Genomic DNA, 19754 nt, shown 5'->3' with positions numbered 1-19754 from the left:
ATGATAGGAAGTCTGCGATGTCACAAACCGAGTTATGTGATTGTCGACTTACACCGTCGATATCATTTATTGCCTTACATTTTTCTGCATTGGAAAGAACCATACCTGAGAGCACGAATAGGTGTTTACTCGAACGTCTCTTGTTTACCTCGCTACACCAAACGTGATTAAACCGAAAAGATGTTGTGAATCCATACTGGGATGATATCGTCCATTCGGGGTTTGGAGCCCTTTCACCCAAACCTTTTCCCCCAAAAGTCAAAAGATCCAAAGCCAGTTTCCCCATTGCCCCTTCATCCAAATTCACCGAGAAAATTTTTCCCAAAGAATTTTCACCCAGCATTTTCATCCAAATTTCACCCATGAATGAAAATCCGTATTTATTAGATTATTTGAATTATTAGGCAATTTAGGTGACTCACAATGATTAGGCAATGTTGTGGCCTATTGCTCTCAAGTAATCCAGCTCTGTGATGAAAAACTGATTGATAATGGTTCCACAGAACTGGACTGTACCTCGGAGGTTGCACCCTGTATCGGCGCCGAACGCGCTCTCTTGATCCATTGACGTAAGTTCTGTCAAAATATTTTGCCAATTCTTCCATGCTCTGTGGTAATGTTGGCAACACTGGATGCACAACACTGATAAATTTAAGGATAGTATAAAACAAAGAAAAAGAAAACTGACACTGGGTAATTTTGTTGTATTAAAAGCGCAAATAAAATAACCTACTTAATATCACTCTATGAATTTTGGACTAAATGAAAAAAAAATGCTTGTAGTCATGGAATGGGCGTATGTCTACCTCAGTAATTTCTAGTCAAGTAAATTGTATCAATATACCATAGGATTAAACATCTCACGGGTGAAATTACTTGGGCTTAGTGTCTATGGGTAAAAAAACTTTGGGTGAAAATTCCCGTGGGCAATTGGATTTGGGTGAAAGGGCATGAAATCTCCATTCGGGGTTCGCCTTCATCTTTTCCACATAGGCAACATACATACCTAAGAGTACGAGTGCCTCTTTTAAAAACGTACAGAAATCCCACAGTATGGTTTGATTGAGCCAATAAACGACGATCGAATATTTTATTAGGTATCTTCCACTGAAGTTTGCTTCCAATTCAAGCGCATAGGCGACGAATGTGCCCCACAGCACAAATGTAATGGAATAAAAGTCCATTTGAACACTTCAAATTTATATATTTCCATAAGCTTTGATTGAACTGATAAACGATGTTGTCAACCTATTGGTAATAAATATCGTCTACTTGGGATTCCCCTCCAATTCGCCGCATAGGCAAAAAACATACTGTAGATCGTGAATGAGCGTTGTCTTTAAAAAAAAAAAAAAAAAAAAAAAAAAAAAAAAAAAAAAAAAAAAAACACACACACACACATTCATAGAATTCCATCAGCTTACATTGAACCTTTTAAACGATGCTGTGAACCTATTGGTAGGTATATTTTAGTTGAAGTTCGCCTAAGCCATGAGGTTTTACCTATCATTTTTCCATTCTAATTTTTTTTATTTTCCCTTTTTGCACAATTCAAATGATTTGGTGGTATTTAAAATTGCTCGTACATATTCTTGATCAAAAATAGTGAGGCAAACCCCACGTGAATTTTTAAAAATTCTAACTAATGACTACCTATTTTTCGAGAAATAAAACTCTGTAAAAAATGCATGTATCATCGGGGGCATTGTTTTATTTTTTATTTATTGAAAGACATAGACATAGTAATTTCAGAAAGATTCTACATAACAAGAACGTATGTATGAAGAGATATACACAATGATGAACTGTACGTTCAGTCCTGCAGCATTGGCTACGGAATGTTTATAGCAGTTAGTAAAGAATTTAATTTTTAAAATGTATATTTACACATGCTAAAAAGATGACTTCTTTTCTATATAAGTTTTTCTATTTCTTTCTTATGAGAAGGTATAAGATTAAATAACAATGTTTATCGTTTCATTATTTACTGGTACACATGAAACTTTATCATGCATGGAATTGTAAGGTGCGCTCTTTTTCCTTGATAAAGAAATTAACAAACTGCAAGTCATTAGATGGAAGTTAAAAACTTATAGGATAATTTAATATTTCTCTATTTCTCCCCCTCTTCATTATAGTAATAATGGGAGTTTTCAAGAGGCCTTCACGTAGAATCACGAGAGGAACAATTTTCACGGAATTCAAGTAGGTATGATCCACCAGTTTGACTTTGGGAATAGACCCTCAAAACGATTTGTCATTGGTAAAAAATATGAAGTACAAAAAAATTAGATTTTATGATTTTGACAATCTTAAAATACGTATGGACCTGCCTTATGACGTGAAACTGTGCGATATATTTTCTTATGTATCTTATATTTTTCCTGCGATTGCAAATCATCGCAATTCCCCGTGAGTCACGAGGGCATCTGGGGCCTTTTGTTCTCTTGGAAACGTAGGACGCCTTCAATTCACGACGTACACAACCCGCAATGTGCGGACCCTTTTACCTGTCAACAATTCCGGACCTTGAGCGCTAATCCGGCCTCTGATTTTTAATACGACCCCTAATTTTCATTTAACTTAACGGAGCTCCGTCATTATTACTGAACTTTGACTCTGAACTTCGAGTAATAATAACCCTCATGAACTGAATTCTGGTTTATTCAACCAAAGTTTCCCTCCAAAATATGGTCGATGGTTTATTAGTCAACCCAACCTCACTGTTTTTCAAACCTCATTTACAAAGTTTGCTCCTCTCTCGTCACGACTATTAATTGGACTTTTGCAATTCGGAACTACAATTTCTGGCTCGGTTTAAAAACAACGTATGTACCATTAGTTTCCCTATGGACATAGGAGTTTTTATAAATGATCAGAAATTGTAGTTCCGAATTGTAAAATGTAGTCCAATTCAACTCCTATCCCGGGTGTCTGGTGATCAAAGGCGCGTACTGGGTGACTGTGCCCAGCACGCGCGCCAGGAAACTTTCGAGCCAGGCCCTGATCGTGTTCGCGTACCTATCCCACAAGCCATCGAGTCGACTCTCGAAGTTCACCCTCTGGCCATCCAAGAAGTCCCTCAACCGGAAGCGCATCTCGTCCAGCTGTCTGAACAGCGCGGCCAGGCTATTGTTCAAGGCGGATTGGCCCTGGATCTGTTGGATTGCCGGTATATCATCGTCTCGGGGATCGCCGATCTGTCCCTCTTCCTGCGTTCCACTCATATCATCCCATTGCGACATTTCGAGATCGTCCACCTGACGGATTCTTCGATTCGAGCTCGGAGCAGGGGGAGCTAATCTGTGGTCGGAGATGCGGCGTCGGAGAAGATCCCTCAACCTATTCGGAGGGGAGGTCGGTGGTTGCGGGGGTGGCGTGGGGTGGAGAGCGAGGGTGCGGTGCTCCTCGCCGTGCTGCAGGAGGAGGACTCCGCACTCCATGAGGTTCCGGTTGAACTGCTCGGTGCTGTTGGAGTTCTGGGCGATGGCGCCCCAGGCGTCCATGAGAATCGGGGCCGCCCTGGAGAGGCGCACGAAGTTGAGGATGGTGCGGCGGTCGGAGCGGACGCCGAGGAGGTTCGTGATGCTGTAGGATAGCATCTCGGTGATGGCGCGGGACATGAGCTCGTCCCTCGGGGTTCCGGTACCGAGGGTGTGCAGTTGGTAGACCATGTTCTTGCAGACTTTGTTCGAGCTCGGTTGAAGATTGTTGTTCCTCACTGTCATGCGAATGAAGTTCCTCGTGAGCTCGTGCATGAGCGTTGCCTGGATTGGGTCTATGCACACCTGGAATAAAAGGAAGTGATAGTTACCAAAGTATGGGGAAGTAATGGACCATATTTTGCAATTATGAACTACAATTTCTGGCTCATCGTTGAAAACACGCATGTGCTCATGAAAATAATGATGAATGCGTTGTTTCTAAACTGAGTGAGAAATTGTACATCACGTTTCGTCGCTCCTGTCGTTCCCTTACGAAAGAACGTTTGTAACTACATTTCAATGTTGCCAAATTTCCCCTTCTGAATTACACCTGTAAATTATCTGTGACCAGGAATATATTTGGAATTTCTTGCCCATTCGACATGTTCCATAATTTTTTTTTTTTGACCCCATACGAAAAGCAGACAAATTTTGGACACAAATTTCAAAGTATGTAAGAAATTGTCTTTTTTTGCTGTATACGGGCTTCGTTGTAGGACAGTTCCTTTGAGAGGGTTTTACATAATCAAATACCTTGCCGAGGGTGGTGTTCCGGTGCGAGTTGCGGGAGGTTGCTGTTCGTTCGTACAGGAGACACAAAACTTGGTCCACGTACTGGAGGGGGTGGTAGAACACCGGATGGCATCCGAGTTCGAATTTCGGGAACGGGTAGCCGTCCATATCCAATAGGCTGATCCTCCCGTCGGCGCAAACTCCCTCTTGGCGGCGCTCTCTGAAACCGGTCAGATTCAGGTCCAGGTCGAAAAGTTCCAGGACGAAGGAGTCCGCGGCTAGCAGGCTCGACTCGGCTGCTAGATTCACAGTTTTCCTCACCGTCCACTTGTTCGTGTTTATCATGAAGTTAATGTTCCAGCACAAGGACGACGCCGGTATTGGAGCGTAACAGAGAGGTATCGTTACACGGTAACTTTCTGAAAGACCAAAGGGTAAAAATACTATTGAGGAGACTCCGATAAAATTAAATTTTAAAGGTCGTAAGCAGAGCCGTTCTTTAGATATACGGTGCTTTTACAGGGAAAGTTCGACTCCTGAACGATCCAATTGTGATTAAAAATTGTATTCCACTGAAATGAAAGAACAAGTACAAGGTTTTTCATGAGTGATCTTAAAATACCTACTGGTAAACTGATTTCGAAAATTTACACTGTGACTAAGGGTGATTTAAAAGGACCTTTCAAACAGCATCACAAAGAGGAAGATTTTGACCAAATTAAACAGTGTAGCTTTATAAATACATCCTCACATCAGATGGCAATGATTTATCCCCGTAGAAGATTCAAAATACAAGAGAAAAAATCCAAGATTTCAATACATTTTAAGGTTGGCGTAAACCTACTTTAAAACTTGGTAAACTCTCAATATTTTCTCTTTTGCACATTAATGGGCCTATTGCATGCAAGAGATACAGCCGCGCAAATAGACTTTTTAGAGGTTAAATGACACGAAAATTACAATGGTCACATTAAAAAAGTCTGAAATACACTCCTTACTGCGCAATTTGCGTTGTTAGGAACGCGCTTTTTCAAATTTCCCGCGTCTGGGGGCAGTTTTCGAATCACCGGAAACGAGCAAATGGCGGGCTCGGTGATTTCCGGAAGATGCCGAGTCGTTGTTGTTGTTGTTATTTTTTCCTTCAGTTTGTTTACAAACCCAACGTGATCTCTTATAGTGGTCCATATACGTTTATGCGGTAACCAAATCGATCAACTTTTAAATATCCAACGCAATCCTTCTACATTTCATTTCACGATATCACGAGCTCCGATTTTTAGGTTACCTATGTCGTCAGTTTTAGTTGACCGGAAATAGCCGCGAATTGCCGTTAATTGTTTCCGTTAGAAAACTGCCCCCAGACGCGGGAAATTTGAAAAAGCGCGTTCCTAATAACGCAAATTGCGCAGTAAGGAGTGTATTTCAGACTTTTTTAATGTGACCATCGTAATTTTCGTGTCATTTAACCTCTAAATAGTCTATTTGCACGGCTGTATCTCTTGCATGCAACAGGCCCATTGTACTGACAAATCATTTGAATCCGTTGCATGGAATTATTTAAAAAACACGCGAACTTTAAGAAAAACATGAATGTTATCCCTTAATGATGCCAAATGAAATTCCTCCTCGTAACTCCCTCAGTCACTTTGTAAATCATATGGGCGCCCTCTGAGGGGAAAATTGGAAGAAGAACGACTATGAATGAGATTATCTCCAGGTGGTTGGAAAATATGGAGTATTAGTAAGACATCTTAAAAAGAAAAATCATCACTATCCACATTAAAAGAAGCCTCAACAATCTACCTCTAGAGAGATGGAACTCACCAGTTGCGGTGTAATACTGAACGAATCCTCTGAGTGCTTCCCTGTTGAAAATACCGGTGCGGTTGTTGCCAAAAAGATTCATGTAAGTGTTAAAAATCCATGCGACTACCTCCCCAGGGTTGGAGAGGAATTTTTCAAAAGATTCTTGTTGTTGATTGAGAAAAAGTCTCCATGCAATCCGTAAAAGCGTCTCGACCCCCGTCATATTCGCTCCATTTGCTTGCAACATTGAATCAAAAATATTCTCCAAGGAGAGGTTCCGTATGCGAAACCATTGTCTGCTCCAAAGATAACAATAATACAAATTTTATTACGAATTTTTTTCGGGATATTTATCAGTGGCGTGGCGTGAATTGCGATATATCGATTGTCATGCCATATAAACCTATGGAAAAGGATCGGTAAACAGGGTGTTCGCAGCGAACACCTTAATAATCGATTCTTTACTATAGGTTTAATTGGCATAACAATCGATGTATCGCAATTCACGCCACGCCACTGATATTTAATAATTATTATTCTCATGTAGCAGAGAGTATTTGTCTCCATGACTCCTTGTTAAAGTGATCTTATCTGGTATCGTCCTATGACGGAATTTGGCCAGGCAGACAAGTGTTACCGTCAATAATTAGTTTTCGTCAAGTGCATTCGTCGTGAAAATTTAACGCCAATTTTCCGCGAGGAGCGGTTTTCGCTGTTAGAAGGTTCTGTCACAACAAGGTTCAAAGGTGGATCCAGCAGGTCGGCAACGATTCTTGATGGAGCACCTCGTCCATCCAAAAATCAATTTATTTCCAAAGGTTTAAATGCAGAGAAAACGGTGCTGCCAACTTGCTTGATCCGACACTGGCTGGGTGACTCTCATTCCATCGAGTTCGCTTCCATTAGCATGATGGCAATATGAGTGGCTTGGGAACTCGAATAGTAATTTCTAATTTTGTCGTCTTTCGGTGATACAACAGACAGCACCTTTAATTAGTCGAGTTAAGAGAGAAACCAAACACGCAATTTGACCTGGAGCGGAGCGGCGCAGAGGGCAATGATGACGAGGACTGAGATGAAAAGGAGAAGCCCTCGGCGCGGCGGTCGGCATGAAACGCATAGCGCCTACAAGACTGCACGAATACTTCACGCACTACGTCAAACACACTGCGGTCAGCAGGAGTCGGCTTGAGACGCATTGCGCCTAAAGACTGCTTGAATACTTGACGCATTTCGTCAAACAGTGCGGTCAGCAGCCCAGCAGCGGTCGGCGTGAAACACATAGCGCCTACAAGACTGCATAAATACTTCACGCATTGCGCCGAACACAAGGCGGTCGGCGTGGTGGCGGAAGTTGCAAGTATTAAACCACATTTATGTTTGTTCTTAGGTTATGTTACTTCTTATGATAGTTCTCCTTCTTGGCCTTGATCCCTGAAAATTTGAAAGCCTGGAGCATGAATGCGTACTAACCCTGACCCGATGCTCACTGAAGGTTGCAAAATCCTAAAATGGATTAAAAACCTCAAATAACTGAAAAAAGAAGATAGAAAAAAAGTTCTTTAACTATGCTTACCCACTGACATAATCAAAATCCTGGTCATCGAGTTGGAAGACGTAGTCGAGGGACTCGTTGACGATGTCGTTGAGCGTGTGGTTGAGGGCGGCGCTGACGGCTTGCCTCAAGTCCTGGAGCCGTTTCTCGATCCTGCGTCGGTCGTTGGCCGGGTCCAGGGACTCCTCGAGGGAGCGGTTGAGCGCCCGGCGGAGGAGACCCTCGACGGGGCGCCCGAGGAAGTAGCTGAAAGGGACGTCTCCGAGCTCCCCGATCGGCCGCCGCGAGACCTCCGCCCAGGCCGGGTTCTCGCTCGCGTTGAACAGGGAGTTCACCTCGCGATTGTAGCGGCTCATCAGGGAGCGCTGCAAGTCGCCTACCTCCAACCTGGCCCGCACGAACTTGGAAGCCGTGTCCGCGGGGATGTCCTCGCAGGCTGCCGAAAAAGTGTTTCTTGAAATTCAGTACAGTAGAGTCTCGATTATCCGCGATAATTGGGACCGGAGATATCGCGGATAATCGAAAATCGCGAATTGGAAGCCGTGTCCGCGGGGATGTCCTCGCAGGCTGCCGAAAAAGAGTTTCTTGAAATTCAGTACAGTAGAGTCTCGATTATCCGCGATAATTGGGACCGGAGATATCGCGGATAATCGAAAATCGCGGATAATCCGAATCTACGCAAGACTGCTGGAAAAAGTCATCGGAAAGACTGTATTTTAAAGGAATCAGTGAAGACACTTACCATGCATTAGAAAAGAATATAATCATCAACTAAGAATCAGGTTTTCCCCAAGAGTTGAAAGTGCTCCGACCCTTTTCTACCTTCGTTTTTAACACTCAGGTAATAATGGAGGCCTGCACGTGCGCGTATAAATGGAAATATGGTTTTCCAAAGAAGAGAGGAATGACCCCGAATTTCTCCGTTCGGTCCCGGTCGCTTTGAAAAGAAATAGAAAAATTAAGAAAAAAAAGTTCGCTCCACAGACCGCGGATAATCGAGACTTTACTGTAGTACAAAAACAGCTAACGGCATACAGTGGATCGAGCCAACAGGAGAGGTCGGATACAATTCGGAAAGTTTAAAAGCTTATAATTCCGTTCATACAAAACTTTACATACAAGTTTTAGAAGAGGTTCCATTGGTTTTTTCGTGAAATATACCTCTGGAAACACCCCTTAAACTTTAAAATCTCTCACATAAAAAACATCTAGATGCAGTTTTAGTCCAAAAAGCATGTCCGACCTCTTTGACTCGATCTACTGTGCGGCAATGGAGTGTACTGGTACTGTAAGGGTGATGCAAATAAAAGCAAACGTAGATTCGTTCTCAGCTTACGTGTCGTAATTCTTTGTCGTCTCTATTTTCAATTGAAGTCGTTAATCGTCATTGATTATATTCAAATTTGTATGCTTATCCTGCATTAGTTCTGCCAATTCATTGATACTTACCGTAATATCTTCTATCTTCATCAGTGTTGATATCAGTTTCACAGCATTTCAAAGATTTACTTAGATCTGCCCTTTGACATGTTCCCCATCTGAAGAAATTCAACTCGATGTTAAAGTCATCACCAACAACACTCCGGTCCAAATACAGAGAAGCATTTTTGCTTACAGATTCTTCGACGGATACATCATCACTTCCATCTGCAAGCAAACCGACTCTTGATTAACAAACTTTAGTTTTATAAGCCGATGGGTCTATTTTTCATGACTTCATATTCCTCGTTCACTGCTTGACATGCAAAACTGAAGTTTCCTTGTTTTACAATTTTATGTAATAATTAAGGTACTCTAATACGCTACACCACAGATGTAGGTTTCAAAATCTGCCCGAAGCTGACAGGATGTTCGTTTGGTTAATGAAATTAGACCTTTACCTACTACCTGGCCGATGTTTTTAAGAGGACCTAATACTTTAATATGGGAAGTCCTATTGATATTAAATTTGTGGGGGCTTTTGATTATTGCTTGTGCAGTGATTGTCTGTGCAGCGATTACTTGTACATGAGCGTAGCTAGTGAAATTGGGAGAGGGGCAAGGACTCATTTATCGTTCATCGCTAACTGATTTTGAGCAACTAAAGACGATCACAAATTTTCTAGGGGAACGGGGGAAGTGCAAGAGCTTTCTGTGGGGATCAGGTCCTCCCCTAGATAGTGCATGTGCTTGAAATTTTTTATAGTAGGGATTAAATCATTTAGTCACCGAACGCAACTGAGGAAATATTATAATACATATTTAAGATTGAGTAAAGATTTAGACAGTTTTTAGTGATGAGGTTTTTTTTTTTTTTTTTTTTTTTTTTTTTGTAATTTTAGAAGTCCTTAAAGATGACCTGAAGTTGGAACACAATTATTTACTTGGAACTTCATTTAGAAGAATTAAGACCCCTCTGAGTGACCTGAATATCTCGCATCATCGAGTTTCTTCCAAGACTGAGCAGAACAGAACCAAGGAATGATCGATAGCCATATTGCAAGCAGCACTACTCTTCCACTAGTTTTCGAAGTGCTATGCCATATGCGCTCCATATCCTAGAAAAACAATTAAAACATCATTTTGGAAGAAGCTGAACGTCTAATTAAATATTCAAAATTCGTTTCAATTTTGCACAGATACTTGTAGCTCATAAGAATATCCGTCCGAAAAATCAAAATAATTTTGTTTTTTTATAACTATGGAGGAAAACAAAAAGACTAAACGGAAAGAAGAGAAAAAACATGCTCAAAAGCATTTTGAGTAAATATGGCATGTTCAAGATGGGTGCAACGGTGTTCGACACTGAAAACTTATGGCCAGCTTGTTTTCTTCACTGCTTGAAAAGCTTGATCTTTCTAACAATTGAGAGACTTTAACGCTAGGCTAAGAAAGCGCCCGGGAAATCTTACTATCATTCATTTCGGAAAGAGGGGGATTTTTTATAAACTTTTAAACATTTCCTATTTAATTCTTGAAAGTTTACCCTCTTGTCCCTTTCCTGAATAAACTGCTGCTGATTATACGCTGTAATTCAGTGGACAATGAAGAGGAGTTCCATTTCATGGTCTTGGCGGAATCATAAATAAAAATGTTTATAATTTGTTATCGTCAAAGTTTTTCTTTTTCTTGTTTCTCTTAATTCGTATTAGCCGAAGCTTGTGTTTTAAAATAAGTCAACTGAGCAGCTGCTTATTAATATTTGAAAGTTAATGTGCCTTTGGATGAACGTTTTTCAAGGGTTTAAAGGATTGATTTTCTGATCTGATCAGGCGTAGGTATTCATGCAAGCAAACGGACTGAGAAGTTCTTGAATGGTACTACCACAACCTAGTTTCAGGTGTGACTTAAGCTAGAGTACTTCCACTAGCTCAGTTGTTTTACATATAGTTGGAGACAATAAAAGCCGCGTGCTGGAAACAAAAGGTGGATAGCGGATCTAAGTCATCAACCATTGAAAGGAACTCAATCATATGACTGGTGAGAACAAAAAGATGCAAGTCAAAGAGGATCCGTTGGAAAGCGCACAGAAGGGCAATGATGCCACTTTGAAATGTCATCCTGCTGTATATTCCTTCCCCAAATACAACGTCATGTATTCCAAAGGGTGTTCCTAATGAATCATTACGGTCATCTAAAAGGCTAAATTTCCAATTTAAAACTGCAACTAAAGCATTCAGATACAATTCAATAAAACGTGAAGTATATTATTTAGTGGTAATTTTAATGCTTCAATTAGGATATATTGCCTGATACGACAACTAAGCGAAAAAGGCCACGGGTGTTTGGAACTGGTCCAATCGGGCATTAGGATGAGGCCCAAGCGACAGAGGTCGACGCGCCGCAGATCAAAACTTTACTTTTGTAGGTTAGGGTCTCGGTCCTGCAATTAAAATCAAATCTTGATTTCATCTTCGCAGACGTCGTGCAACAGACTCGGGAATTTTGTGGATTTTAGTCGTCGTGGCCGGAAATTGCGGAAGAGCGGGTATCCACAATTCGAAGAACAGTGTGCGTGATTATCAGACCCTAATTTTAAGTCATCCTCCGCCAAAATTCATATAAGTTTATTTTATTTAAGTTCTTTCGGGTGAATGATCGAGATAAACGCTGTGCCGCGCCGCGAAGTCGGGATGAAAATGAAATTGAGCGCCCGGAATTTATGTTTTTCGTGTGACTCTGTGAGATGATTCGGAAAAAAACCATTATTTTTTTTCGAGTGATAATTATGTGATAACGCCACCCACCACGAAGCGCATGGAAACAATGTAGTGCCTGTATTTTTGGATACAACTGTTCCCGAATCTGTAGCGAACCTATTCATCGAATGAAATATTTATTCTCATAAATTCCGCAGATGCTTTGTGTCACTTGAACTTTAAAAGTGGGCCAATTATAGAGTGGCAAAATAGATAATTATTCAACGAGCAAGCCATCAATATCGTCCTGAATGACAATCTTAATCAGTGCATCTATTAATTGTCCTCGAATTTTCAGAAAATATTACTCTCCGCGAGTCACAAGTAATAAAGGTAAGATCATATGAATGAAGTCCCGTTAGACATCGAAAGTTTTTAGTGATAGCATACGACGTGTACGTCGGATTGAATAGTAGATGGATTTATTCAAATGAAAGTTAATGAAAGAATTATCAGAGAGGGCACGGGACATTTATTTTTTCACGATTCGCGAGTTAATGGAATTCTCACTCAGACATTGAATTTCAATAATTACGGACTCATAAGCAACAAGAGGCTCGGATACTCGGATTGTTCAATCTATAATAATTTACAAGTTAATCAGTTAAAAAAACACAGTTAAAAACAATTTAATCTCGTAGAACCCCGGATTTGCAATAATAAACGAACAGGCGACTCATTTTTTTCTCCTCGTTTCTCCTGTTTAATTTTTCATTTGCCCGGTGAAAATGAACATGTAAAATATTTTGAAATCTCTCGTTCTTTTTTTTTCTTTATTCAATTTATGTCTAATATAATTTTGTGTTAAACTAATAATACTAAAAAAATCCTTGACAATGAAAAGTGCGAGCGTCACGACAAAAGTTGCCTCGATGGTCTGTTTTATCTCCATACTGGTGCCGGTGAACTTCGCGTCGGACTTCGCGAACGTGACCCTGGAGGCCGACGCCCCAGGGACGGGCCGGGATCCGGGTCTCTTCGACCTGTTCCCCAACTTCCCGCGTCCCTTCAAAATAATCGCCAAGCCGACACCGGGCCCGAACAAGACGCAGACGATCCCCAAACCCCAGAAGGGCGCTAACAGGACGCAGAGCCCTCAGAAGCAAACTCCTTCGACGGGGAGCGTGGAGATCCCTGCGAATCTGACCCTGCCGCTTCCCGTCTCCCTCGGAGGGACGACTCAAGCGGCGCCGGTGAGTGTGGTCAGCGAGGCCGTCCCTGCGAGCACGGAGGCTCCGTGGTTGGGGCAGATCAAGTACCCGTGCTCGTGCGACGGAGGGACCTGCGGGTGTTGCACGGGACGCATCCTCCAGAACTTCAACATCAACTTCCAGCAAAGGGGCTGCGTCAACGTCACGTACTTCAACGAGGACTTCGAGTTTCACGTCCGGATGATCTGGAACGATCGCGTTTTCTATCAGCGCAGGATGTCCGGTGAGTTCCTTTGTTCGTATGTGATGCAGCCACCCCCTTCCCTCCCCCGAAATCGACTTTGTCACCATCTATGAAGGTTACACTAAATGGGTTACATTTTTCAAGTGGGAACTATAATTTCTGGCTAAATTTAGAAACAGCATATCGACAGTGTAAGTCCGCGACCACGTATCTCGGTATGTGACGTTGCAGACTTCCTGTCATACTTTATTTTTAACGGAAAACTACTTGACCGTAGTTCTTGAAAACTGCCGTGATTTTTCTCCTCTTTAAGACGAAAATCCTGCAGGAACCTCAAGGAATAATGTTGATTTGTACACTGGAAAAAAAAAAACACATCAAATCTAGAGTCCAGACTCTTGAAAACATTGACAAGAAAAAATACTGTTGATTCAATCAGATTTAAGCTTAAATCAAAAGGAACTCCGCTGAAATTAAAAGGCTTCGTTCTTGATTTAAGCAAAAATCCGATTGAAGTAAAAATCCGAATCAAGAGTATTTTTTCTTGTCGATGTTTTTAAGAGTCTGGACTCAAGATCCAATGTGTTTTTTTTTCCAGTGTACTTTTTTAAAAAAAAATAAAATAGGAGCGGATATTTTCAAACAACGCAAACGAGACACGTGGTTGCGGGCTCACACCGTCGATATGTAACTTAAGTTTCTCCATGCAGATACGTGTTTTTATGTATGAGCTAGAAATTGTAGTTCCTAATTGCAAAATTGAGTCCGAATAAGCGCGTGACCTTTTCTGCCGTGCTGAGGAAGAACGCCGCAGAAACCTTCAGACGTCGCCAAATTTCCTTTAAAAATGCGAAGTGTCAGGGAAATCTGTGAATATTTTCCCCTCAATTTTTCAGAGTATTTTAAATCTGAATCTTATCTGAAAATACCAAGCGAAAATATGCATAACTGGCATTGAAAATTAACATTTTATTGAAGGAAATTTGGCAACTCTCGAATGTTCATACGGTGTTTTTCCTCGGCACGGTAGTATTTTTTGGGACCGAAAGTGCATTACATGCAATAACATTCAGAATCCAATGGTATGTCATTTGAGTGGTAAAAGTCACTGCAATTTATAAAACGCTTACATTTTTCACTGCAAAATATGCGAGGTTTTCATACCGTTTGATTCCCAATCCATGGGGGAAAATGTCATAGAGTGGAAAAGTCTAACATCGAAAAGAAATAAAAATGGTGATTTTCTGTTCTAGCGCTAATCCAAAACCGGGGATACATACAAATATGCGGCAACTCTTTGGGCTTATTTTATTTTAACTGTTGTTGAATTTACATTAGAGGGTCTATATTTTGTCTCTCTGAATACGGCACGTACTTATAGAGCTGAGCTAGCGGTCGAGAGTCGTCATCAATTTTTGCAGCATACTCGATGTACTGACGAATGAAGTTTTATTTGACGGAGCGGTACCGACGCATAACCACTTCAATTTGATATTAAGATCAATTGGATCGCGTCAAACAGAAAGGAACCAAGCCACATCAGCTATTGCCAAATTTAATCGGGCAATTTAATTTTTTACGTGAAAACGGTTGTGCGGATTTTTGTGCGAATTTCAGTGGATTTTCTCCACAGTGCGCAGTAAATTCCTGCAAATTTTCAAAGAAATCCACACTGATGTTCTCTCGTAAAAAATGGAATGCCTCTGATAAATTTGGCAATAGCTGATGTGGCTTGGTTCCTTTCTGTTTAACGCGGTCCAATTCGGGCTCTTTGTTCCCGAATTCGTTGAACAATCTTTCAAGAAGTTTGGCTAATTCGCGGACTCTTTTTTCAGGGAAGAACCCACCTCCGCTATGCATCCCCCTGCCGCGGGTGGTGAACCTGAAGTTCTGCGTCAAGTTCAGCAACATCTACATGATCGGGCGGAACATGCACATGTGCATCGACATCGAGGGGCTCCTGGTGGAGTACCAGGTGTTCGCCTTCAGCTTCGACTGCATCCGGTTGGGCAGCAACGGGTTCGCGGTCGTGCGGCCTGAGGACGGCGGGGGGTTGGGACCCCCACCGGACGAGGACCCCTACATCCCCAAGCCCAAGCCCACCAAACCCCCGAAGCCGCCCAAACCCCAGAGCACCAAACCCAAGCCCCCGCCCGGGTCCCAAAACGGCAACAAGCCCAACAAACCCAAGCCCGAGGGCACCACCACCGAGGACTACGACGCCATCGTTGCCAGTGAGGGGGATGAGATAGATTCCGCCAAAAGTGCTCTTCAGCTCTGAGTGCTAGAGTGCCACAATTCGTTGCCCCTCTGCGGGCCGATTATTGAAACTTATAGACAAAGCTATAGACGAAGCCGACAAAAGGGATTTGGAGGGATCCTATTGGTGGAAGCAGGTGGTGGCAATGGACATAGGAGGTAGGTAATAGACCAACTAACGGCAATCCACTGAAGACCCGACAGTTAGTCCATCAATTTCTTCCTTGGTCTATAAGAACCAACCATGTCAACCAATAGGATAGCTCCATACTTCCTGTGTCTTCTTTGTCTATCGCTTTGTCCACCAGTTTCAATAATGGGCCCGCTGGACGTAAGGGCATATCTCAATTTTCACGTGAGCCCTGTTTCACAATAAAGCCATGCCTTCTGAGGCTCGTGCAGAGATCGAGATACGCCCTTATGCCAAAGGAGTGACGAATTGGGGGGGGGGGGGTGATAAAATTGCAACGACACAGGGCCGAATTTTAGATTTTTGGAATAATAACAGGCGCAGTAAGTAATGCGGCCCCTTTAAAGTGCACCATTTGGGTACAGGGTCTTTAATGGCGAGCTTTCCCTGCAGAAGAAAGTCCGGAAGGCCCTTTCTCGATAAAGTAGGAAATTTTAACCCCTCTTAAACGCAGTTTGAGGCGGGTTTTTTTTTTCAGATATTTTGCGGAAAAAGAAGGAAATGGGTCTATTGTTGATAAATTTATAAGCCAAAGAAGAGAAAGTACTGGAGTCGAAAAAAGAAATGAAAAAGTTTATGTAAAAGGAGAAGAGGGAAAAACTTTAAGGCGCGGACCAACTTGTGGTACGGGCCCCCAGATGCGCGCTTAGTACGACTGTTCGGTAAATCCGGCTCTGCAAGGATACGGTGTTTTACTCCATTACTTGTTTCTATATTTATTATCCACGAGTCTAGTTTTCCAAATAGAGTAGCTGTCCCAAAAGGGTGTTGCTTTTAGAAACAATCTCACACCAAAATTTTGTAACATCAATGATGTGGGGTTTCAGCAAATAATAGACACGGTGTGAAAAAGCTTTGAAGTTAATCTACTGTTTAGAGATTTTATTTTTTTTTTAATGAGAGAAGTTACAGTTTGATTTTTGCAAAATGTTGTCTTCTGCGAAAATGAGAAAAACTTTAATAAAATCCTCACTTCCAACACATTGAAAACAGAACTGCACATTATACGGCATACCTATAGTAAAATTAAGTTAAACATTTGGACCATCTCATGTGGCTCTGTGACCTTCGAGGATGATAAGGCTTTTTTGTTTTCACTGTTCGAATAAAAAATTTCCTTTTTTACATTAGAGTCTTGGCCTACCTCAATGTCACTTTCGTTACCTATTAGGACTATGAATTCCACTGTGCTAAATCAACAGAGTTTTCTGTACCCCTCCAAGCTTCTTCTTAAGAGTAAAAAAATATGCTAATGTGAAAAAAAATGTGAAATAATTAGTAACCAAATTCCATCGCTGAAATACCATTTGCCTAAGAGGACTCTCCGGTTGATTGGTTCGTCTGAAACAAAAAAAGTTTTTTTAATCTTTGATTATTTGACTCGACGTAGACCAGACAGCGTTTAAAATATATCTACCGTGAGCTGTCAGAACACTATTTGAGGTAAATATTTCATGCCACACTGTCATGTTTCAAGACAAATGTGCGCGAAAAATCCAAGAAGTATTTTTAATTTTGATTCATAGAAGTTACGATTACGTGACTATGATTTCGTTATTAGTTCGTCCAAAAATAAAATAATTTCACAGTTTAGTTCAGATCTGAGTTCTGACTTCCATTTGAAAAGCACGTGGCAAAGATTCAGAGATGAGATTAATTTAAGCTGCTAAAATAGTATTTTCGTGAAACTTTCTTCTCTAGCATATGTTTGCAGTAAAGAGATTTCAAAAGTTACTCTCAACACACAATTATTTTCCATTCGGAAAACTAGGGTTTACAATGTAACTTTGGCCACAGTGTGTATAATTTACAGTTATAATGTGGCACTGAAGAAGATTATTTTCCCACGCAGTCAGTAAGTTGATTCATGATCTTCAGATACTTAGAAAAGAGCCTACATATTAAATTCCAAAATTTAGTTTGGAATCACATACGTCAAAAAGTATTCGCCAAATTCTTTTTTTTTTTTTTTTTTTTTTTTTTTGCGGAAATGTATAAGTAAACAAAATACGTGCATCTAAAACACTTTTTTCTGACAACGAGAGGCAGAGTTCTTTTTTTTATTCGTGTAATCTTCAATTCTAAAGAGCACCTACAAAAGGAAAAGTGATTTCAAGAGCACAGCCAGTATGCTGGAACTTGACCTGCTCTTGGCTAGTTAGATGTTGGCACGGAGTGAATTCATTAAGTCTCTGATCAAGTGGTCAGTGGCTCAGTCATCAGAGTCGCGCAGTGTTGTCATATCTCTTATTTAAAATTATATTCATTGTGTATGGGTGGTGTGAAATAATCTGAGATTTTAAGCGTGACAATGCTCTGACGAGCTGTATCACCGCGGATACGAAACACAGGGCTGGAACAGCAGTAAAAATATTCTGATTGAAATTTTGCAAAATTTTCTAAAAGGTTAGGGAAATTGACACATTATTTATGTAAATCACATTAGAATCTGCCCAAGATAATCGAGAAGCGTCCAACCTTAGAATAATTTCCCTGCTTCTTAAAATATATATGCCAAATGACCAGAGTGTGGCTTCACCACACCAAAAAAAGCCTTGGACCTATCTCTGCTGAAATCAATGGCCTGATGAGAGAGAAAAAGTAATAGCAAAGATGATGGCACATAAACCTAGTGCATTTACAGAGGCTGAAAAGCCAACAGGATCCAAGAAAGCTGACCTAACCAAGAGACTTGAAGATAATGTCATGTAGAGTGAAAATGATCGTGCCTTTAAGATAGAGTTTAAACTCTATCGAAGAATCTCTATTTCACCGAAGGAATCTTCGGTGAAATTTAACAGATGACATTTCTTATATATGAAAGTGGAAAATTGTTCTCGTGCAACGTAATCATGTTCCCTTATTAAGATTTAAGACAATTCTGCATTTATGAATGGGGCTCTAATTAATTTAACAGTATATGTATTGGGTATTGCATCGCAAGATTGTCTAGTCTTGACAGAGTAATATTGTCAAAATTTCAAATTTAAGCACATATCAAAATGTGAAAACTGTTTTATATCCGTTTCAAAATTTTTCATTTTGAACACCGAAGGATTCATGTTTTCAAACTTGGTTATTATTTGACGACGTCCCTCACAATATGCTTTATGGATACCGAACTATCTCTTCATATCGAAGTAATTGGAGCTAAAGCTGGCACCCTTGATCAGGAAACAAAACAGAAACTTTCCGAGACTACGTATCATTAATCAGAGTGCAACGACACGTCAGATCAGTCATTCTAATCATTGACGGTTGCTGGGTCAGAAACCACATTCTTCAGGATTTTAAAAACTTTTGTTTGAAGTGCAGGAGATTTTTTAGATCATTGGTACTTTTTGGTAATCTTCTTCCTCTTTTGCAACCAACGAAGAACTTCCGTCGATTTGATCATTTTCTTTTCACCCGAATAACCGAGGTAAAATTTTCGCACGCCCGCTAAAAAAAGCCAAATGTACATTCCTTAGAAAGTTACGCTATTTTATTCATATCGGTAACAAAGGAATCATCTTTTTTAAACCTGTTCTATCAAGTGCGACTTTTTTTGTCACATTTGCACACAGAAAAAAGACATTAGGCTGATGTTTGGCTCTACGTTGTTCGCTAAGATGAGTATTTGCAAATTATAGGAACTGGACGAAATTAATTACATGAGTCAATTTAAGTCATAAAAGTCAGAATTACTGTGCTGGCCAGTAACTTTCTCAGAGATTGCATATTACAAGAAATTTAGTAGGCAACCAAAAACGTTTTTCCCAATGTTCCAACCCATACATCTTGTTCATGAAATAGATTGTTAAACAGGATGCTATACAGCCAAAAAGTGAGAAAAGACGTTAAAGAGGAGGTACTTTTATGTGTTTGAACCCAGCTTGAATTTTACCATAATAGCAATAAAGGTTGAAATACATTAAAAAAAAAAAAAAAAAAAAAAAAAAAAAAAAAAAAAAAAAAAAAAAAAAAAAAAAATACAAGGACACCTTTCAGAAAACTGTTAACATTTATGTTTTAGAAAAAATTCGTGTATGTTTTTTGAGTGAAATGCAAGTCAAGGGAGGATCAACAAAACCTGAAAGATTTGCTGTGTAGTTTTTATAACTCTTATAAGGTTTGGAAAAAAATGTTAAAGACTATTGAAAAATATAAGTTAC

The 19754-nt window shown here is 40.6% G+C and overlaps 2 protein-coding genes across 12 annotated transcripts in view; one reads left to right on the top strand and one right to left on the bottom strand.

The window, feature by feature from the left end:
• Positions 1-1693: 1693 nt before the first annotated feature.
• The window catches only part of LOC109038914 (uncharacterized), a 37364-nt gene continuing 19303 nt past the window's right edge, over positions 1694-19754 (bottom strand). For 2 of the 11 annotated variants that reach the window (XM_072301779.1, XM_072301765.1), the window contains 7 exons: positions 16884-16941; positions 9983-10115; positions 9028-9225; positions 7600-8014; positions 6042-6322; positions 4239-4636; positions 1694-3788 (listed from right to left, as the gene is read on the bottom strand). In XM_072301779.1, coding sequence (XP_072157880.1) covers positions 2922-3788; positions 4239-4636; positions 6042-6322; positions 7600-8014; positions 9028-9225; positions 9983-10115; positions 16884-16907 — 2316 coding nt within the window. In that variant the 5' untranslated portion in view covers positions 16908-16941 and the 3' untranslated portion in view covers positions 1694-2921. Of the gene's footprint in view, positions 3789-4238; positions 4637-6041; positions 6323-7599; positions 8015-9027; positions 9226-9941; positions 10116-16883; positions 16942-19754 lie in introns of those variants that run through there. The other 9 variants (XM_072301786.1, XM_072301775.1, XM_019054183.2 and 6 more) reach the window with 7 other exon arrangements.
• On the top strand, positions 10125-16869 carry LOC109038913 (uncharacterized). Its single transcript, XM_019054181.2, has 2 exons — positions 10125-13190; positions 14987-16869. The coding sequence occupies exons 1-2, from the start codon at positions 12593-12595 to the stop codon at positions 15430-15432; spliced, it is 1044 nt and encodes a 347-aa protein (XP_018909726.2). The 5' UTR covers positions 10125-12592; the 3' UTR covers positions 15433-16869.

The sequence above is a fragment of the Bemisia tabaci genome, chromosome 1, assembly GCF_918797505.1.
Source record: "Bemisia tabaci chromosome 1, PGI_BMITA_v3".
In the NCBI taxonomy this organism is placed as follows: Eukaryota; Metazoa; Arthropoda; class Insecta; order Hemiptera; family Aleyrodidae; genus Bemisia; species Bemisia tabaci.
Note: the sequence above shows the minus strand (reverse complement) of the source record. Positions and strands in the feature narration are given on the sequence as shown.

What these genes read in the sequence shown, in the direction of transcription:
- LOC109038913 (XM_019054181.2), top strand. Translation starts at nt 12,593, where the DNA reads ATGAAAAGTGCGAGCGTCACGACAAAAGTTGCCTCGATGGTCTGTTTT. An exon ending in CTATCAGCGCAGGATGTCCG is followed by an intron (nt 13,191 to 14,986) that starts GTGAGTTCCTTT and finishes CTCTTTTTTCAG; the next exon opens with GGAAGAACCCACCTCCGCTA.